The following is a 15522-nucleotide window of genomic DNA, read 5'->3' as shown; positions in this document are numbered from 1 at the left end:
AGGTGGAGGGATTTGTTGGGGAGGATCTGTGCTAGGAGGGGGGGGGGGGGGTGGAGGGAGGGATTTGTGCTAGGAGGGGCAATTTGGGCGAGAGAGTGGATTGAGTGGACTTGAGAGAGTGGACTGGTAATTTGGGGGGGGGGGGGATTTGTGCTAGAAGGAGTGATTTGGGGAAAGGTTTTGTCCTAGATGGGGTGATTAGGGGGAGAGGATTTGTGTTAGAAGTAGGGATGGGGGGGGGGGATTTGTGCTGGGAGGGGGGATTGGTGCTAAGAGGAAGAATTTGGGATGGAGCAGTTGTGCTAGGAGGAGAAATTAAAAGGGGGGGGGGGGTGTGCTAGGAGGGGGGAAACGAGGGGAATTCGAGCTAAGAGGTTGGACTGAGGGGCAAAGATTTGTGCTAGGACATGTTGCTCTCACATGACAGTATCCAAAATTATCAATAGGGGGCACTTTAAATGCTTTTGCAGCTCATTCATTTAGACTTAAATTAGGGACCTAGAACTATTGCTCTCACTCTGACATTTGCTGCAATAAACAACGTGTGGCTGTGGCGCAATTGCTGTTTAAATACACGTGTGTGCCCTATAAACGCGTTTTCATTTTTGGGTGTACACAGGGTGACATGGTTCCTTTAAATTTTTTATTATATTTTACATTTTTTATTAATTTTGTTATAATTTTTTTTTTTTTTTACATTAAACATTATTGCTATGACATTCAACATAACAAGCCCTCTATATGATAGTACTATACTTGTGCACTGTGGTGCTATTCAGAAAGATTCTAAAGAGATACATTCTAAATCAATGGCACAGTGATATGCCCCTACACCCTAACACCACAGACATTACACTCCAACACCATAGGCACTGAACCCCAACACCCTACACACTGCATCCCAAAACCCTACACACTGCAACCCCAACACCCCAGACACTGCAACCCCAACACCCCAGACACTGCAACCCAAAACCCCAGAAACCACACCTCAACAAAAAAGACATTGCATCCAAACACCCCAGTCACTGTACCCCAACACCTTGGACACTGCAACCCCAACACCCCAGACACTGCAACCCCCAAACCCTACACACAGCAACCCAACACCCCAAACACTGAAACCCCAACACCCCAGACACTGCAAGCCCAAACCCTACACACTGCAATCCAAAACCCCAGAAACCACACCTCAACAAAACAGACATTGCATCCAAACCCCCCAGTCACTTTACCCCAACACCACAGACACTGAACTCCTATCCCCTAAGGGACAGGTATCCAGTGGTTGCTTTAGGGGCAGTTAGAGATCGTCTGCAGTCACACAAATCGCTCTGTTAATGTCCACAAAAGTCCTTTTCAGGGCTGGTATATCGGTATAGGTCCAGTCTCTCTTCATTATAGGGACAGGTTATCCAGTCTGTGCTGTAGGGGCAGTTAGAGATCGTCAGCAGTGACACAAATCGCTCTGTTAATGTCCACAAAAGTCATTTAAAGGGCTGCAAATTTTTTGGTATTGCTGTGCAGTGCACTAAAAAGGGGGGATGGGGGGGGGGGGGTAATCCACGGTATAATATACTTTGTAGACAGCATATTATAGTGGATTAGTATTGATGAGCGTTTCTGCAGCAACACTACACACAGTGACAAAAGCACTTATAATGTATTATAACTGGTGTGATAGACCAATTGCCCCCCAATACCACATATTAAAGTGGGTGTTATCTGAGTAAACTTTTACAAGTGTATTTGTGTCATGCAACAATATTGCCTCGTTTGCTGAGTGAAGTCTGGTACACACAGCGCCAAACTCACTGGCCAATTTTTTGAACTGGTGTGATACACCAATGGCCCCCCAATACCACGTATTGAAGTGGGGTGTTATTTAACAGTTTAATTTTCTAAGATTGTATTTTAGCCCTGCAAACATTTGGCCTCTTGCTGTGTAAACAGTGCTACACACAGTGACAACAGTTACTGGCCAATTATTTGTAGAACTGGTGTGATACACCAATGCCCCCCCCAATACCACATATTGAAGTGGGGTGTTATCTGAGTAAACGTTTACAAGTGTATTTGTGTCATGCAACAATATTGCCTCGTTTGCTGAGTGAAGTCTGGTACACACAGCACCAAACTCACTGGCCAATTTTTTGAACTGGTGTGATACACAAATGGCCCCCCAATGCCACATATTGAAGTGGGTGTTATCTGAGTAAACTTTTACAAGTGTATTTGTGTCCTGAAAAAAATTTGGTCTCTTGCTGTGTAAACAGTGCTACACACAGTGACAACAGTTACTGGACAATTATTTGTAGAACTGGTGTGATAAACCTGTGCCCCCCCCCCAATACCACATATTGAAGTGAGGTTTTTAACAGTATACTTTTCTAAGAGTGTATTGTAGTCCTGCAAAAATTTGGCCTCTTTTGCTGTGTTAACTGTGTTACACACAGTTACACACAGTTACAACAGTTAAGACCGATCGGCCGTCTTTTGTCCCCGGGCTGTCGTGTCTGCTGAAAAGTGCAAAAGACTGCACATGAATTTTGTCCGCCGACTGCAGAAGTGATGTCATGTGATGGTTAACTTTCCCTGTGTTTTTTCTTTTCTGAGCATGCCCAGTCTTGCAAATCTGCTGTCTGTCGGCCGAATTCTGTACTGACTGGCGAACAATCGGCCGTTCTGGTGTCAGCATACAAAAATTTTAATGCTTGCACGACAGATTCTGTTCGGCCGAAAGTGCGCTGTCGGCTGTCGGAAGCATCATACTAACAAGCCGAAAATCGGCCGATCGGTCGTCGGCCGAATCTTTTCGGCCGACAATCTGCACGTGTGTACGGGCCTTTACTGGCCAATTATTTGTAGAACTGGCGGACTGACGGACCGGCAGATAGGGAGGAGAGGCAGACAGAACTTGCATTGCACAATAGGTACAAAGCAGACTGCAAATGTATCAGGAGTGAGCCATCAACCATGTACAGTCATATCTAGCGCTCCCAGGATGCCGGCACATGGCTCCGCAGTGTGGGCTTTTTTTAATGTGTCCGTTGCTGACACCAGTGTTGCCATCTGCAGCCTTTGCAGTCAACGCATAAGTCGCGGTAAGCCCAACACTCACCTAGGGACAACCGCCTTAAGAAGGCACCTGAAATCCGCCATCACCAAGCCCAGTGGGAGCAACACCGTCAGAACCCACAAAGCCACACTCCATGCTCTCACCGTCCAGCCTCTTTTCCTTCTCCTGTCTCCTCACAGCTGTCCAACACTCCACCTTCCATGATGCCGTCTTCACATTGTTCTGGAAAAAGGCAGGCTTCTGTGGCTCAAATGTTGGAGCGTAAAAAAAGGTGTCCGACAGGTGTCCGACTACATCGGGTTAACGGCCGATGTGGACGCTCTGAGGAGTGATGAACCCCTGGACTACTGGGTGGGCAGGCTTGGCCTCTGGCCAGAGCTTGCACAATTTGCAATGGAACTATTGGCTTGCCCCCCGTCCAGTGTCCTGTCCGAAAGGACGTTCAGCGCAGCAGGGGGGATCGTGACCGATAAGCGCACTCACCTAGCTCATGACAGTGTAGACTACCTCACATTTATAAAAATTAATGAGGCATGGATCTCTGAGGAATTCAACACATGTGACCACCAGTAGACCATGTTTCATTGAAATTCCTCATCACAGGCCACAAATATCTGCCAGACCGCCATCCACCCACAACAATTCCTGGTCCTTGTCTTCGCTAAATACAGCGCCATAAAAGGCATTTCATGTCCACTGCATGGCTAATTTTTGGGGCCTATACAGACCAACACTTACTGTTCTGTGTACTGTGAATGCCTACTGTACCTCTAGCAATCATATACTACATTCTTTGCTGTCAGTTCAACCCATGTGAGCTAATTTTTGCCGCCTATACAGGCCGACACTTACCGTTCTCTGTACTGTGAATGCCTACTGTACCTCTAGCCATCAAAAATTAAGTTCTTTGCTGTCAGTTCAACCCATGTGAGCTAATTTTTGGAGCCTATACAGGTCGCCACTTACTAGTGTATACTGTGAATGCCTACTGTACCTCTAGCCATCATATACTACGTTCTTTGCTGTCAGTTCAACCCATGTGAGCTAATTTTTGCAGCCTATAAAAGAGCCTATACAGGTCGCCACTTACTTCTGTATACTGTGAATGCCTACTGTACCTCTAGCCATCATATACCAAGTTCTTTGCTGTCAGTTCAACCCATGTGAGCTAACTTTTGGAGCCTATACAGGCCACCACTTACTTCTGTATACTGTGTGAATGCCTAATGTACCTTTAGCCATCATATATTAAGTTCTTTGCTGTCAGTTAAACCCATGTGGGCTAATTTTTGGGGCCTTTTATGGCCAACACTTACTTCTGTATCATGTGAATGCCTAATGTACTTTCAGCCACAGAATACTACGTTCTTAGCTGTCAGTTAAACCCATGTGGGCTAATTTTTGGGGCCAATACTGGCCGACACTTACTTCTGTTACCTGTGAATGCCTAATATACCTTCAGCCACAGAATACTACGTTCTTAGCTGTCAGGTAAACACATGTGGGCTAATTTTGGGCCCTGGAATGGCTGACACTTACTACTTTATCCTGTGAATGCCTAATTTTTTAGACTGGAATTGAAAATCAATGGGTCTGTAAGGGTTCCGCCAAATTGTGACATGGATGCGAACCCATTTTACAGATGTGTAATTGGACCCTATATGTATTAGACAATGTATTTACTGGCTGCTGTCAGTTCTGGCTGATTTTTGAAAAAAATACATATTTTTTGCTGTAAAAAAAAAAATAATAATTTAGGGCAACTTTTTCAATTGGAATACTTCTGTTATGACATTGTCCATGTGCTGGGACTATTTGTGCACAGCTAGTACGTATTTTGTGGCTGCAAATATGACCTAAAGGTTTTTAAAGTTTGCCTCCCATTAAAGTCAATGGGGCCCGCCGCAAACTTGCGGTTCGCGGACTTTTGAGAAAATTTGCAGCTGGCGTTCGCAAACTGCCCCGGCCGATGTTCGTCCATCTCTATTCATCACTCCCTCTTCCCAAAATATTCAAGTGACTATATTATTATTATGAATATGCAATCTTTTTATATTAGGGCCAAAACTAAACTCTTTGCTTCCTGTATTCTTCTTATAGGATAGGAAAAATATAGGATAGGATAAAATAAGATAATGTATGATGTGATAAAATAGAATAGGGTAGAATAACATAGGCTAAGACAGAATATGGAATAACATAGGATATAATATGGTATAATAACATAGGATAGGATAAGATGCGATAGGGTAGGATATTATAGGATAAGATTGGATAGTATAGAACATAGGATAGGACAGGATATGAGTGAATAGGATACGTTAGGATAGTATATTGTTCATTGCTACTGATAATCCCCTTCCCCGCACTGCCTCATTCCTTTTGCTCACTGGAGACCCAAATATACAACCCTGGGTAAGCTCTATGTCAGTCCATGTCGGAGCTTACACTGGGCTACCAACCTTTCTCCCGCTAGTGACAAAACTCAGGCCTGGTGCATCATGAGGGGAAGGGGAGCGACTCCCATTCACCCCCGTACCAAAAAGTACTGGGGACTTCTAGGGGCTCCAACTGGTGATCAATGCAGTGGGGGAGCTCAGGTAAGGTAAATGTTAGTAGAGAACATGGTATTTGCCCTGAATTGATAAAATTACACTTTTCCTTAACTATAGTAATAGGTTAAAATAGGGATTCTTATATTAATACAATTATTTATATATATATATATATATATATATATATATATATATATATATATATATATGTGATAATTTCAAAAAGAAACAAAAATAAACTTTAGACTTGTATTTATTATAATGGCTATAATTTATATTAGAACAAGAATAATAATACCGTAGACTAGGAGTACTCTACCATTGTATTACATTAGAAGAATATTATAAAAATTATACATTAGATAAGGAATACTCTAGCATTGTATTATATTACAAGTATTTTATGACAACTACACATTAGAATAGGAGTTAAAGGACTTGTTAAATGTTTGGGAGTATTTTTTCTAGGTTACATTCTTTTTAGGAGGCTTCCAGGTTTATATAATACCCCCAGCTGCAGACCCCCTCCCCACAACCACTGGGCCAAGGTTGTAGGAAGGAGACCCTTGTCCTCATCAACAAAAAGGGACAAGGTGTTTTTTGCCAGGGGGGACCACCCTGACAAGGCACCCCCACCCATGTTGAGGGCATGTGGCCTGGTATGGTTCAGGAGAGGGGGGGATGCACAGTTGTCCCCTCTTTCTTGGCCAGCCAGCTTGCATGCTAGGATTAAGGGTCTGGCATGTTTTTTTGGGGGGGGGAACCCCATGCATTTTTTCCCCTTTTTAATGGAGTTCCCCCTTAAAATCCATACCAGATTTAAAGGCTCTGGTATACATTTTGGGAGACTTTGTCATTCTTGCTGTGGGGTATGCTGCAGCAAAAGTGAAATTTACATGAAAAAAAAGATACAGTTTAAATGAAAGTAAATTTAATCTCTCCAAAGATCCCTTAGGGTCTGCTATATATTTTGGGAAACTGTGTGCCAGCAGGGAAATATCATTTTCTGATAGTTTAAGGCTGGGTTCACATATATGCGTTTTTGGATGCATTTTTAACTGCATCCTATTCGCATACCATGTGAATCGGACCGGCTTTCAATAGAGCCGATTCACACACGTGCAGGGACGGCCACGGTGCGGTTTTAAAAAGGGTCCTGTGCATTTTTTTAATACGGTTCAGGTGCAATTTCAGGTAAAAACTTGCACCTGAACCAATGAACAGAACCGCGCCGAACTAAATAACACAGCTGCATATGTGTGAACCCAACCAAAGTTTTACTACCACATGCTAAAGTTGCAAAACTACATTCAGGCATTAAGAGGTTAAACAATCTATGTGCACAGCTATGTTCTTTAGCATGCTGGGAAATGTAGTCTCCTGTAAATAACCTGTCAGTTGTCAATAGAAGAATTTTATGGATGTATTATTAATAGGTCATCCAGCGAAAGCCCAAGCCTCCCACTTTATGCTAATAAATGTCCCACCAATGAGAATCAGCCTCCCTGTGATGTCACCAGTCTCTGGGAAGATTTCTCACATGTCCCGTTCCCCCTAACTTATCTTTATATGACCTCCCCCTACATAAAATGCAGCATGGAGGGGCTCAGTGAAGATGTCAGTGAAGGTGTGGAGGTGTCGGATCGGAATATCCAACTCGTAAAAATAAAGACGCCCCGCCTTATAATCCAGACACACCCTGACTCTGTGTAATGGGATGTTGGCCAATACATTAGATTGTTTGTTATGTTTCCATAACAGATTACCGTTCCACTCCAGACACCAGGACTTCTCATTACATCCAATCTCTGACATCTCCCCTGTCCTGGCTATACTGGGGTAACACATCCCGACTCTCCAGTGTGATGATCCCCCAACATCTACATCCCAGTAATGTCTCCCGGAGGAGAAACTCTGACTGCTCAACACTTGAGGAGATATCACTTCCCTGTATTGTGTAACCTTCTTGCCCAGACTAGAATCATAAATACTGCCATTTTCTACTTTGTAGACCTCAAATCTCTTTGATATATTAGAGCGATTCAGATTTTTATTCGTCTTGTGTGCAGTCTTCCCATCATCTGAGATATTAAGGTAATTATGAGCCGTGTCTGTATCCAGTAATATTTCTGCAGGTACTGGTATAATCGCTCCACCGACCACTGTTATTATATCAGATAATCCTGAATGTAATGTGTGCGAGATTCTAGTCACATCCAGATCCCCCCCACCATGAAGGAGTTTACGTCTCTCTTTGTCCATCTCATCTCCATCCTCAGTATCACACAAGTCACCTGTGTCTGATTCCTGCAAAACACTCAGTGGATCGGTCATGTTACATATCTCCTCTATGCGACGCATCTTCCTGGACAGCTCGTCCTTTTTTATCTCCAGATCCTGGATTAAATGAGCGGCTGGAAATAACACATTATTTTTCTGGAAAGAGATCTTGTTCAGAACTCTCTTCTCCAGGATGTCCAGTTGTCTCCTGATGTCTCTAAATATGGCGGTGACTCTCTTGGCTACACCGTCTGCACTGGCTTGCACTTTTCTCTTGTACTTCTGCAGACTCTTGAGACTTTCCTCCACCTCCTCTCTCTTTTTCACCAACTTTGGCAAAGCATTGGTCAGGTTCTCCTTCCTCGTCTCAGAGGCCTCCTCCAGTGCCTCCACCTGGTGTTCCCGATGGTCTCCATGCAGCCTGCAGGACCCACAGAGACAGGCCGAGTCCTCCGTGCAGTAATACTCCAGGATCTTCTCATGGACAGAGCATTTTCTGTTCTTCTGGGGAGTGGTGAGATCAGATAGGACATGATGGGATGACTTGCTGTGGACTCTCAGATGGTCATCACAGATAGAAGCTTCACAATGCAGACACGATTTAACAGCAGGTACAGGAGAATGAATACAGTATGTACAGAAGATCTGGCTTTCCTTCTCCTCCTTCTCTGGCTCGGTTGATCGGAAACTCTCTACCATGTTGCGCAGTGTTATATTCCTGCTAAGTTCAGGTCGCTCCTGGAACTCTTCTCTGCATTCAGGACAGCAATAAACTCCAGACCTCCCCTGTGTATCCAGAACACCTTCTATACAGTCCTGGCAGAAGTTGTGTCCACATTTCAGTGTCACAGGATTGGTATAAATATTCAGACAGATGGAACAGTCCAGCTCTTTCCTCGCATCAGAGAACGCCATCGCTGACTGCAGAAGAGAGAAATGAAACTAAGAGTAGATGTGAGTCAGAGGGAGGAGGTCAGAGGGAGGGAGTCAGAAAGGAGGGAGTCAGAGGGAGGGAGTCAGAGGGAGAATTTACTGCAATAGAAGAGAAGAGAGAAACTAAACTAAGTAAATGAGTGTCAGATGGAGGGGTCAGAAGGAGGGAGTCAGAGAGACGACTTACTGAGATATCTGTGTGCAGAACAGGAGGGAAGAGAAAGATCTGCTGATCGTGTCATCCAAGAATTTACTGATGTGATCAGAACAACGTGAGAAATATTTAGGAAGCCAATGAGTTAGAGTGATAATAATTTTCCATCTCAACTGTTGGATGTACAGATATATTATTGTAGCACTACTCCCATGGGAGCTGCTGGTTACGGGTTCCCCTGGGTTACCATTAGCAACAACATGACAATTTGACATTTTCCCAAGTGTTTTAGCTCAGTCAGAAAACAATCCAGTAGCTTTGGTTTTTGTGTTTTAATTTGGAACTTGGATAGGAGAAGGGAATGAGTGGGATACTCCAACTTTATACACTATGCACAATTGGCTGGAACGACTTGAGAATGCTGAACAACGCTGAGTAACGCTGAGTAACACTGAATAACGTTGAGTAACGCTAGTCATGGCTAGGCCGCTGTTTCACTTTGTCCTTGGCTGTGAAGTAGAATCATTGAGTTTCCTGAGGTAAACTGTATCCTGAGGTAAACTGTACTGCTGAACAACTTCAGGGCCGTTCCTGGCACCCCCTTTGTTCCTATTCTTAAGGCCCCTTTCACACATACAGTCCGTTCAGTTCATCAGTTCAGTCACGTCAAAATGTATCAGTTTTTCATCAGTTTTTTGTCCTTTTTCATCTGTTTTTCATCAGTTTTCCTTCCTTTTTCATCCGTTTTCCTTCCTTATTCATCCGTTTTTCATCTGTTTTTCATCCATTTTTTTTTATATCCACTACCAATGCAAAAACGGATGAAAAACGGATGAACGGACAGCATGTGTGAAAGGGGCCTTAGGGTCAACTACGTGGCACCCCCTTTACTGTTACTTCCTAGGTGAGCTAGCTCCTTGATCCACTGACTTCTCTGGAGTGTCCTCCTTTCCTAGGCAGACCCTTAGGCAGAACCCCTGGTACTCACAATACTGTTTTTCCCTAAAGATTGTGCCAGCAGCTCCACTTGTCAGCTCTCTGGATCCTCTGCAGCTCAGCTCCACACCTGGTTCAATAGGCCAACCGCCTGAACCACCTTCCTCACACCTGCAGGAGGAAAGACAGCCCACCACCTCCTCCTGGGACTTTGCTCCCGCCAAAAGACGCCCTGTCACATGCTCCCTCAGGATTTATTGCAAATCCCAGGATGCATTGCGAGAATGCCCACAGACTGAGACAGCCATAAACCCTGGTGTGCTATTGGTTAGGTTTCCTCCACTGTCCAACAAGCTCCCTGAAAGAGTGTATCAACGTGCCTTACTGAAATATTATATTTTCATAATACATTTCAGCTCATGCCCATTCTGCGATGGAATGTGGGTGTAACGCTCCTGCGTTTTACATATGATGTGGATTTTCAGCTGCAGAAATATTCCACTTCAGTAGTCATGTAGAGAAACGCTGAGACACCATTCCCAACTCTCAATGACTCATCATGTGTGGATGATCTCAATTCAGCAAGTAAATACACACACTCAATAAGATGTTTCCTAGAGTGACTTATGTATATAGTAACACAGTGATGATAGGCTGAAGAGACAGGTTGGGTAGAGATGGTAGATGACAGACACTTGAAAGGAAATGTTCTTGAAAGTAAGATAGTAGCAGATGGGATGCAGATAGGTTTAGCAATCATGTATGGTAGTAGATGACAGAGTAGCAGGTGGATATACAAGAGAGATCAACCCAGTGCAAGAACAGGTGGTAGTAGGCTCAAGAGCTAGCAATCTTAGATAATGCAGATGTAGTAATAGTCCTTAGTATGCAGAGCTAGATAGTGTAAGCTTTAGTATAAAGGTTATAGAGGTTTCCCCTGTGGGGTACTTATCACTAATAGCAATGTAGCAGAGGAGAGGTTCGGCAAGAGCGGATGATCCGGTAGCGGGATACAGGGATCAGCGCAGCGTGGTTCCGACAGCGAGGTATGCTTGCAAGCATGAGAGCTTCAAGACAGGTTAGCATCAAGGCACAAAGCAGTTTGAACGAACACATGTGAGTGAGAGCCGGCGATCTAAATAGCCATCCAGTCCGGCGCTCAGTGATGACAGCATCAGTCTTAAAGGTGTATGCGCACCTTACCAAAAGAGAATGGTGGGGCGCATACACTTATGAAAGAGTAATTAGGGTACCCAAAGGTACCAGAACATTACAGTGGGCTCTTGCAAATGACATTAACTAGCCATTTGACACACCTCATTCATACACCCTGGACATCAGACAGCTATATTTTGCATATAGACGACAAGACATTGGTAGGTGTTTACATGTTAAACACCTTTCCATTCATTCATTTGGACACTTGACAAGTTAAGGCTTCGCATTGAGATTACAGACAACACCTAAACACTATTCACAATTGCTTACATTAACACATCAGATAGCTGAACACAGACGGATCGGCTCTCCCACAAAACACAATTTCAGACACAAGACACCTCATATTGACACAAATGTATAGGGAACACAAGGACCTTTTCATGTATTGTTTTCTGTGAGATATGTTCTATTGTTAAATTGACCTATGAATTGTAACCAGTTTAAAGCAGTTTTTGCCGCTCAAAAATTCCCTTAAATATGAGCGAAACTTGAAATAAATTAGATGTGTCTACGCTTTGCTTGAGTGCTCTGTGTCCTCGCATCTCCCGGCCAGAAGAGAGAGAATTCACTATACAGGGGGGTTAGCAACTGAAGGGTCGTAAATCATCTCATACCTGTCTCTTGACGTGGACGAGCTAACAGTTTGGTGTCAGAAAGTTGGGATCTGCCATAACACAGTATTGGGTGAGTAATTTTATTTTTTATTTATTATCACCCTATACTGTCAGAGCAGATTAACGGTACCCAGTTAACCGCTATTTTTAGCGCCTCCCAGGAATCTGATATTCCTATAGAAAATAGGGGTCTAATACCCCAGGGTCTGAAGCCCCAAAGATAAGAAGGGGTCTGATATCCCAGGGTCTGAAACCCGGTTAAAAAGCAGTACTGTGTGTGATAGTGAATTCTCCCTCTAAACCTTGTATATTTGTATAGACATTTAAGTGTATTTTTAGTCGTTATATAAGATTGCATGCCAGTGTATAGATGTATGTGGAGATTGTATGTGATATTAAGCTGAGCTTGAAGGTATAAACTTGCCCACCAAGGATAGTTAACAGCAAACCATAAATTGGGTGTATATAAATCCGATTATAAAGACGCAGGAAACCACATAAGTTGGGAAACTAGGTTTTCCAATAAAGTCTAAATACTGACCTCACCATCCCTATATATATATATATATATATATATATATATATATATATATATATATGTATATATAAAAACCTTCAAACTGTATTCTGAGCTTAAGATAATGGGAAAATCTCAAGGTAAGGAGAATCCCAAGAAAAAATGAAATTTACGTTTAGGAAAATTGTATGAAAATTGTATCGTGTATGGGCAACCTTAGAGGTGTGTGAGATTCATGAATCGTTATGTTGTGTTAGTTTTAATACTGTTCCTAAAAGTGCTGTGTCAGCAAAGCATTTCATAACACTGAATGAATACTGGTTGTATAATGATTTGTTTTGTGTTTATTACGTATGATTTAAAGTGATGTGACTTTGCCACAAGTACAACAAAAAAGGTAACAAATCCCTGCTATGCTGCTCATGGCAGCTTTTAGAAGCAAGAAAATATATTTGGTGTGTAAAGTGTGACGTTAAGGACTAAAATTGTATTTCTACCCTTAAAATCGTGAGCAATTTTGAACTTTTATCATTGAGGTTTTGTGTCACCGACTTTTTATCTTTATCACTGACTTTTTAATACAAAAATTTTGGTGCCTTTTTTAGCACACAAACCCCCCCCCCCCCCTTCTCCCGTCTGTGACACAGGTAATTGCAAAAGGGAGTGTAAACAGTTGCATTGTCATACAAATTGACTGAGCTGAGTAAACTTGAAGAGGGAAGTACTAAAGAATCTATTAATCGTATATGCAGATGTATATTAACTATCAGTTTTGCTTTTGTAGAGAAGAACAGTTTTTGAAGAATGTTCCAAATGGGTGAAAAAAATGGTGACGTATAAGTTCTTGTAGCCAAATGGGAAATTACTAATGTTTATTTTTGAGCTGCTCATTTTTTAACCATGGTGAACAATAATATTTTTTTCTTTAAATTTATGGTATACCATAACATAACAAAAATATAGAAATCCACGTGGTAATAATTAATTTGACGTCAACAATTTTTGGTATTAGAGAAGTGCACTGTTAGGAAGGAAAATGTTTGACATGCTTACTGAATGCTAAATTCCTCTAACCATTGGTTTATTTTTAGGAGGAAAGGTAAAATGTTTTGTTACTAAATTTTTCTCGATGCTTATTTCTCAGACAAATTTAATTTGAGACTTTCAGAACGAAGGACGATCATAGCCTTCAACGACAACTCAACCTTATGGGAGTATTGTTTACAAATTTTTTTTTTTCTGATTGATTAGACTGTTTTTATGGGTGTTAGAAAGTTCTTATTTATTGGGTGTCAGATATTTGATGTGTTCTAATTCGACATATATGAGCTCTGGCATTAATGAGGTGCTATGCCTTAGATAATTAAGCATCTCTGGTCTTTTTAAAGTTTTCTTTTATGAGATTGTGGAAAAAAAAAATAGGATGGAATTGGATAACTTGTTGATAGTGTGCTAAGAATTATAATGAATTTATGCCAGCGTTACTACTTTGATATTGTTAAAGATTTAAACTTTAAGACAAGGTAACCGCCTGTGGTTAATTCAATTAGTTGCAAGGCCAGCCAAGCCATTTCTTTTCACTCTAAGGTGACTCATTGCCCCAGGCTTTTCATATAAATGACCCTTGAAGTCAGACCCTGTGTCTCCAAGGCTATTTGGTTTCAATTTCCTGCCTCTGTGTCATTGAGCAACTGTGCAATCTCTTATAAATTTATGTTTGCATGAGTACTCAATTCTAGCCGTTTTGTGTGTCTCAATGTGTCCATGTACACAAGACAGCTTGAATTTCACTCCCTGCTGTTCAGTGATCACAGCATCTTAGCCATGCAAGGGATTCTCAGTTCTAGGTAGCTGCCTGCTTGGGTGAGTCAGAGGACTGCAAGCTAACCCATCTCCACCTTTGGAGAATACAAGGCAGTTCAACCCCTCCAAGGGCCCTCACCATTGTTGCATGTGTGGACATGCTGTGTTCTCCCAAAATAGTGCCATTAGGTATCCTTCCTGTCTTAAAATTACCTGCCTTCCTGTAGGCCCTAAACCCCAGTGCTGCGAGTGGTTCTTACTAGCATTTATTTTGCTGCCTGCCTGTAAGGCCAGAAGCCCAGCGCCGCAATATACTCCTGCCATTCTTGTAAAACTTGTATTCTTGTCTCTGTACTTACCTGCTATTCTTGCTGAAGTCAGAATGACTCCAGACCCAAGTACCAAGCTATCTCCCTTCGAAATTTTGATGGGGAGACCCATCCCAACCCCATGATTCCATTAATTCTCATATCTAGAGATTTTGCAAGAGGAATATGTGGCAGAATTAATTGAAAAAATTAAACAGTGATTATGGTGATATTTCGCTCTCGTTTCGTTTGCCAACAGGTGCACCAACCCACCCATTCAAGCCTGGATACAGACGGAAGCCCCACCCCTGGACCCCACGACTGTGGACCGGAGATTGTGACGAGCACCAGACGAATTCCAGTTGGATCCAGACAGACGGAAGCCCCACCCCTGGACCCCACAACTGTGGACCGGAGATTGTGACGAGCACCAGACAAATTCCAGTTGGATCCAGACAGATGCATTGGTACAATGCCAACGGACACCCCTACTCCTGGAAGACTTCGCATTCGTGCAACAGTGGTAGTCTTTGTAGCAAGCTTAGCACTAGTAGCCACTGTCTGGTTACTTGCAACATATGCTCACCACCCGGAGAACCTCTCCTCATTTTGCCCTTGATCACCCCAGGAAAGGAGAGAGACACGAGACATTCATGTCTCCACTTTACAGTTGAAGTCAAGCCTATTGGACACAAAGGACATTGTTTAACGTTGTAGCCGCCAGGGATTTAGTCTGACCACTCTGGTGATACGAGGGTCGAAAGGGAATTTTTTCCTCTCATTGAACGGGAGGTTTATTTTTGCCCTTTCCTGGCAAAGGCTTTAGGAGATGTTGGAGATTCACATGCTATAGTCAACAGGTGGTATGTGCTGCCATGGTCTATTTGTAGTGACTTTATTGCCATAATATGGAGTTTGGATTTTTCAGGCCATAGATTCTTGCAAGCTATGACCCTCCCCATTGAACATGTCTGTTTTTGATTTGATAGAATTCTAAGAAGTTATATCGCTATGTGCACACAACCAAGTCACCAGCCTACATACACCTTGGAATATAATGTCACCTGTTTTGTGCAAGTCAGTTACCAATAATATGACATGCACTCATACAATAACACAACC

The 15522-nt window shown here is 42.7% G+C and overlaps 2 protein-coding genes across 2 annotated transcripts in view; both read right to left on the bottom strand.

Annotated features, from left to right (window-relative positions):
- LOC309550900 (3-galactosyl-N-acetylglucosaminide 4-alpha-L-fucosyltransferase FUT3-like) overlaps positions 1–15522 on the bottom strand; it is a 1045386-nt gene that overhangs the window by 547449 nt on the left and 482415 nt on the right. The window lies entirely within an intron of this gene.
- Positions 7122–8854, bottom strand: LOC309550896 (E3 ubiquitin-protein ligase TRIM39-like). Its single transcript, XM_082251282.1, has one exon. It carries the CDS (start codon positions 8827–8829, stop codon positions 7189–7191), a length of 1641 nt encoding a protein of 546 aa, XP_082107408.1. The 5' UTR covers positions 8830–8854; the 3' UTR covers positions 7122–7188.

This window comes from Pelophylax lessonae (assembly GCF_965119305.1).
Source record: "Pelophylax lessonae genome assembly, chromosome: 3".
In the NCBI taxonomy this organism is placed as follows: Eukaryota; Metazoa; Chordata; class Amphibia; order Anura; family Ranidae; genus Pelophylax; species Pelophylax lessonae.
This window is presented reverse-complemented; position numbering and strand designations above follow the sequence as displayed.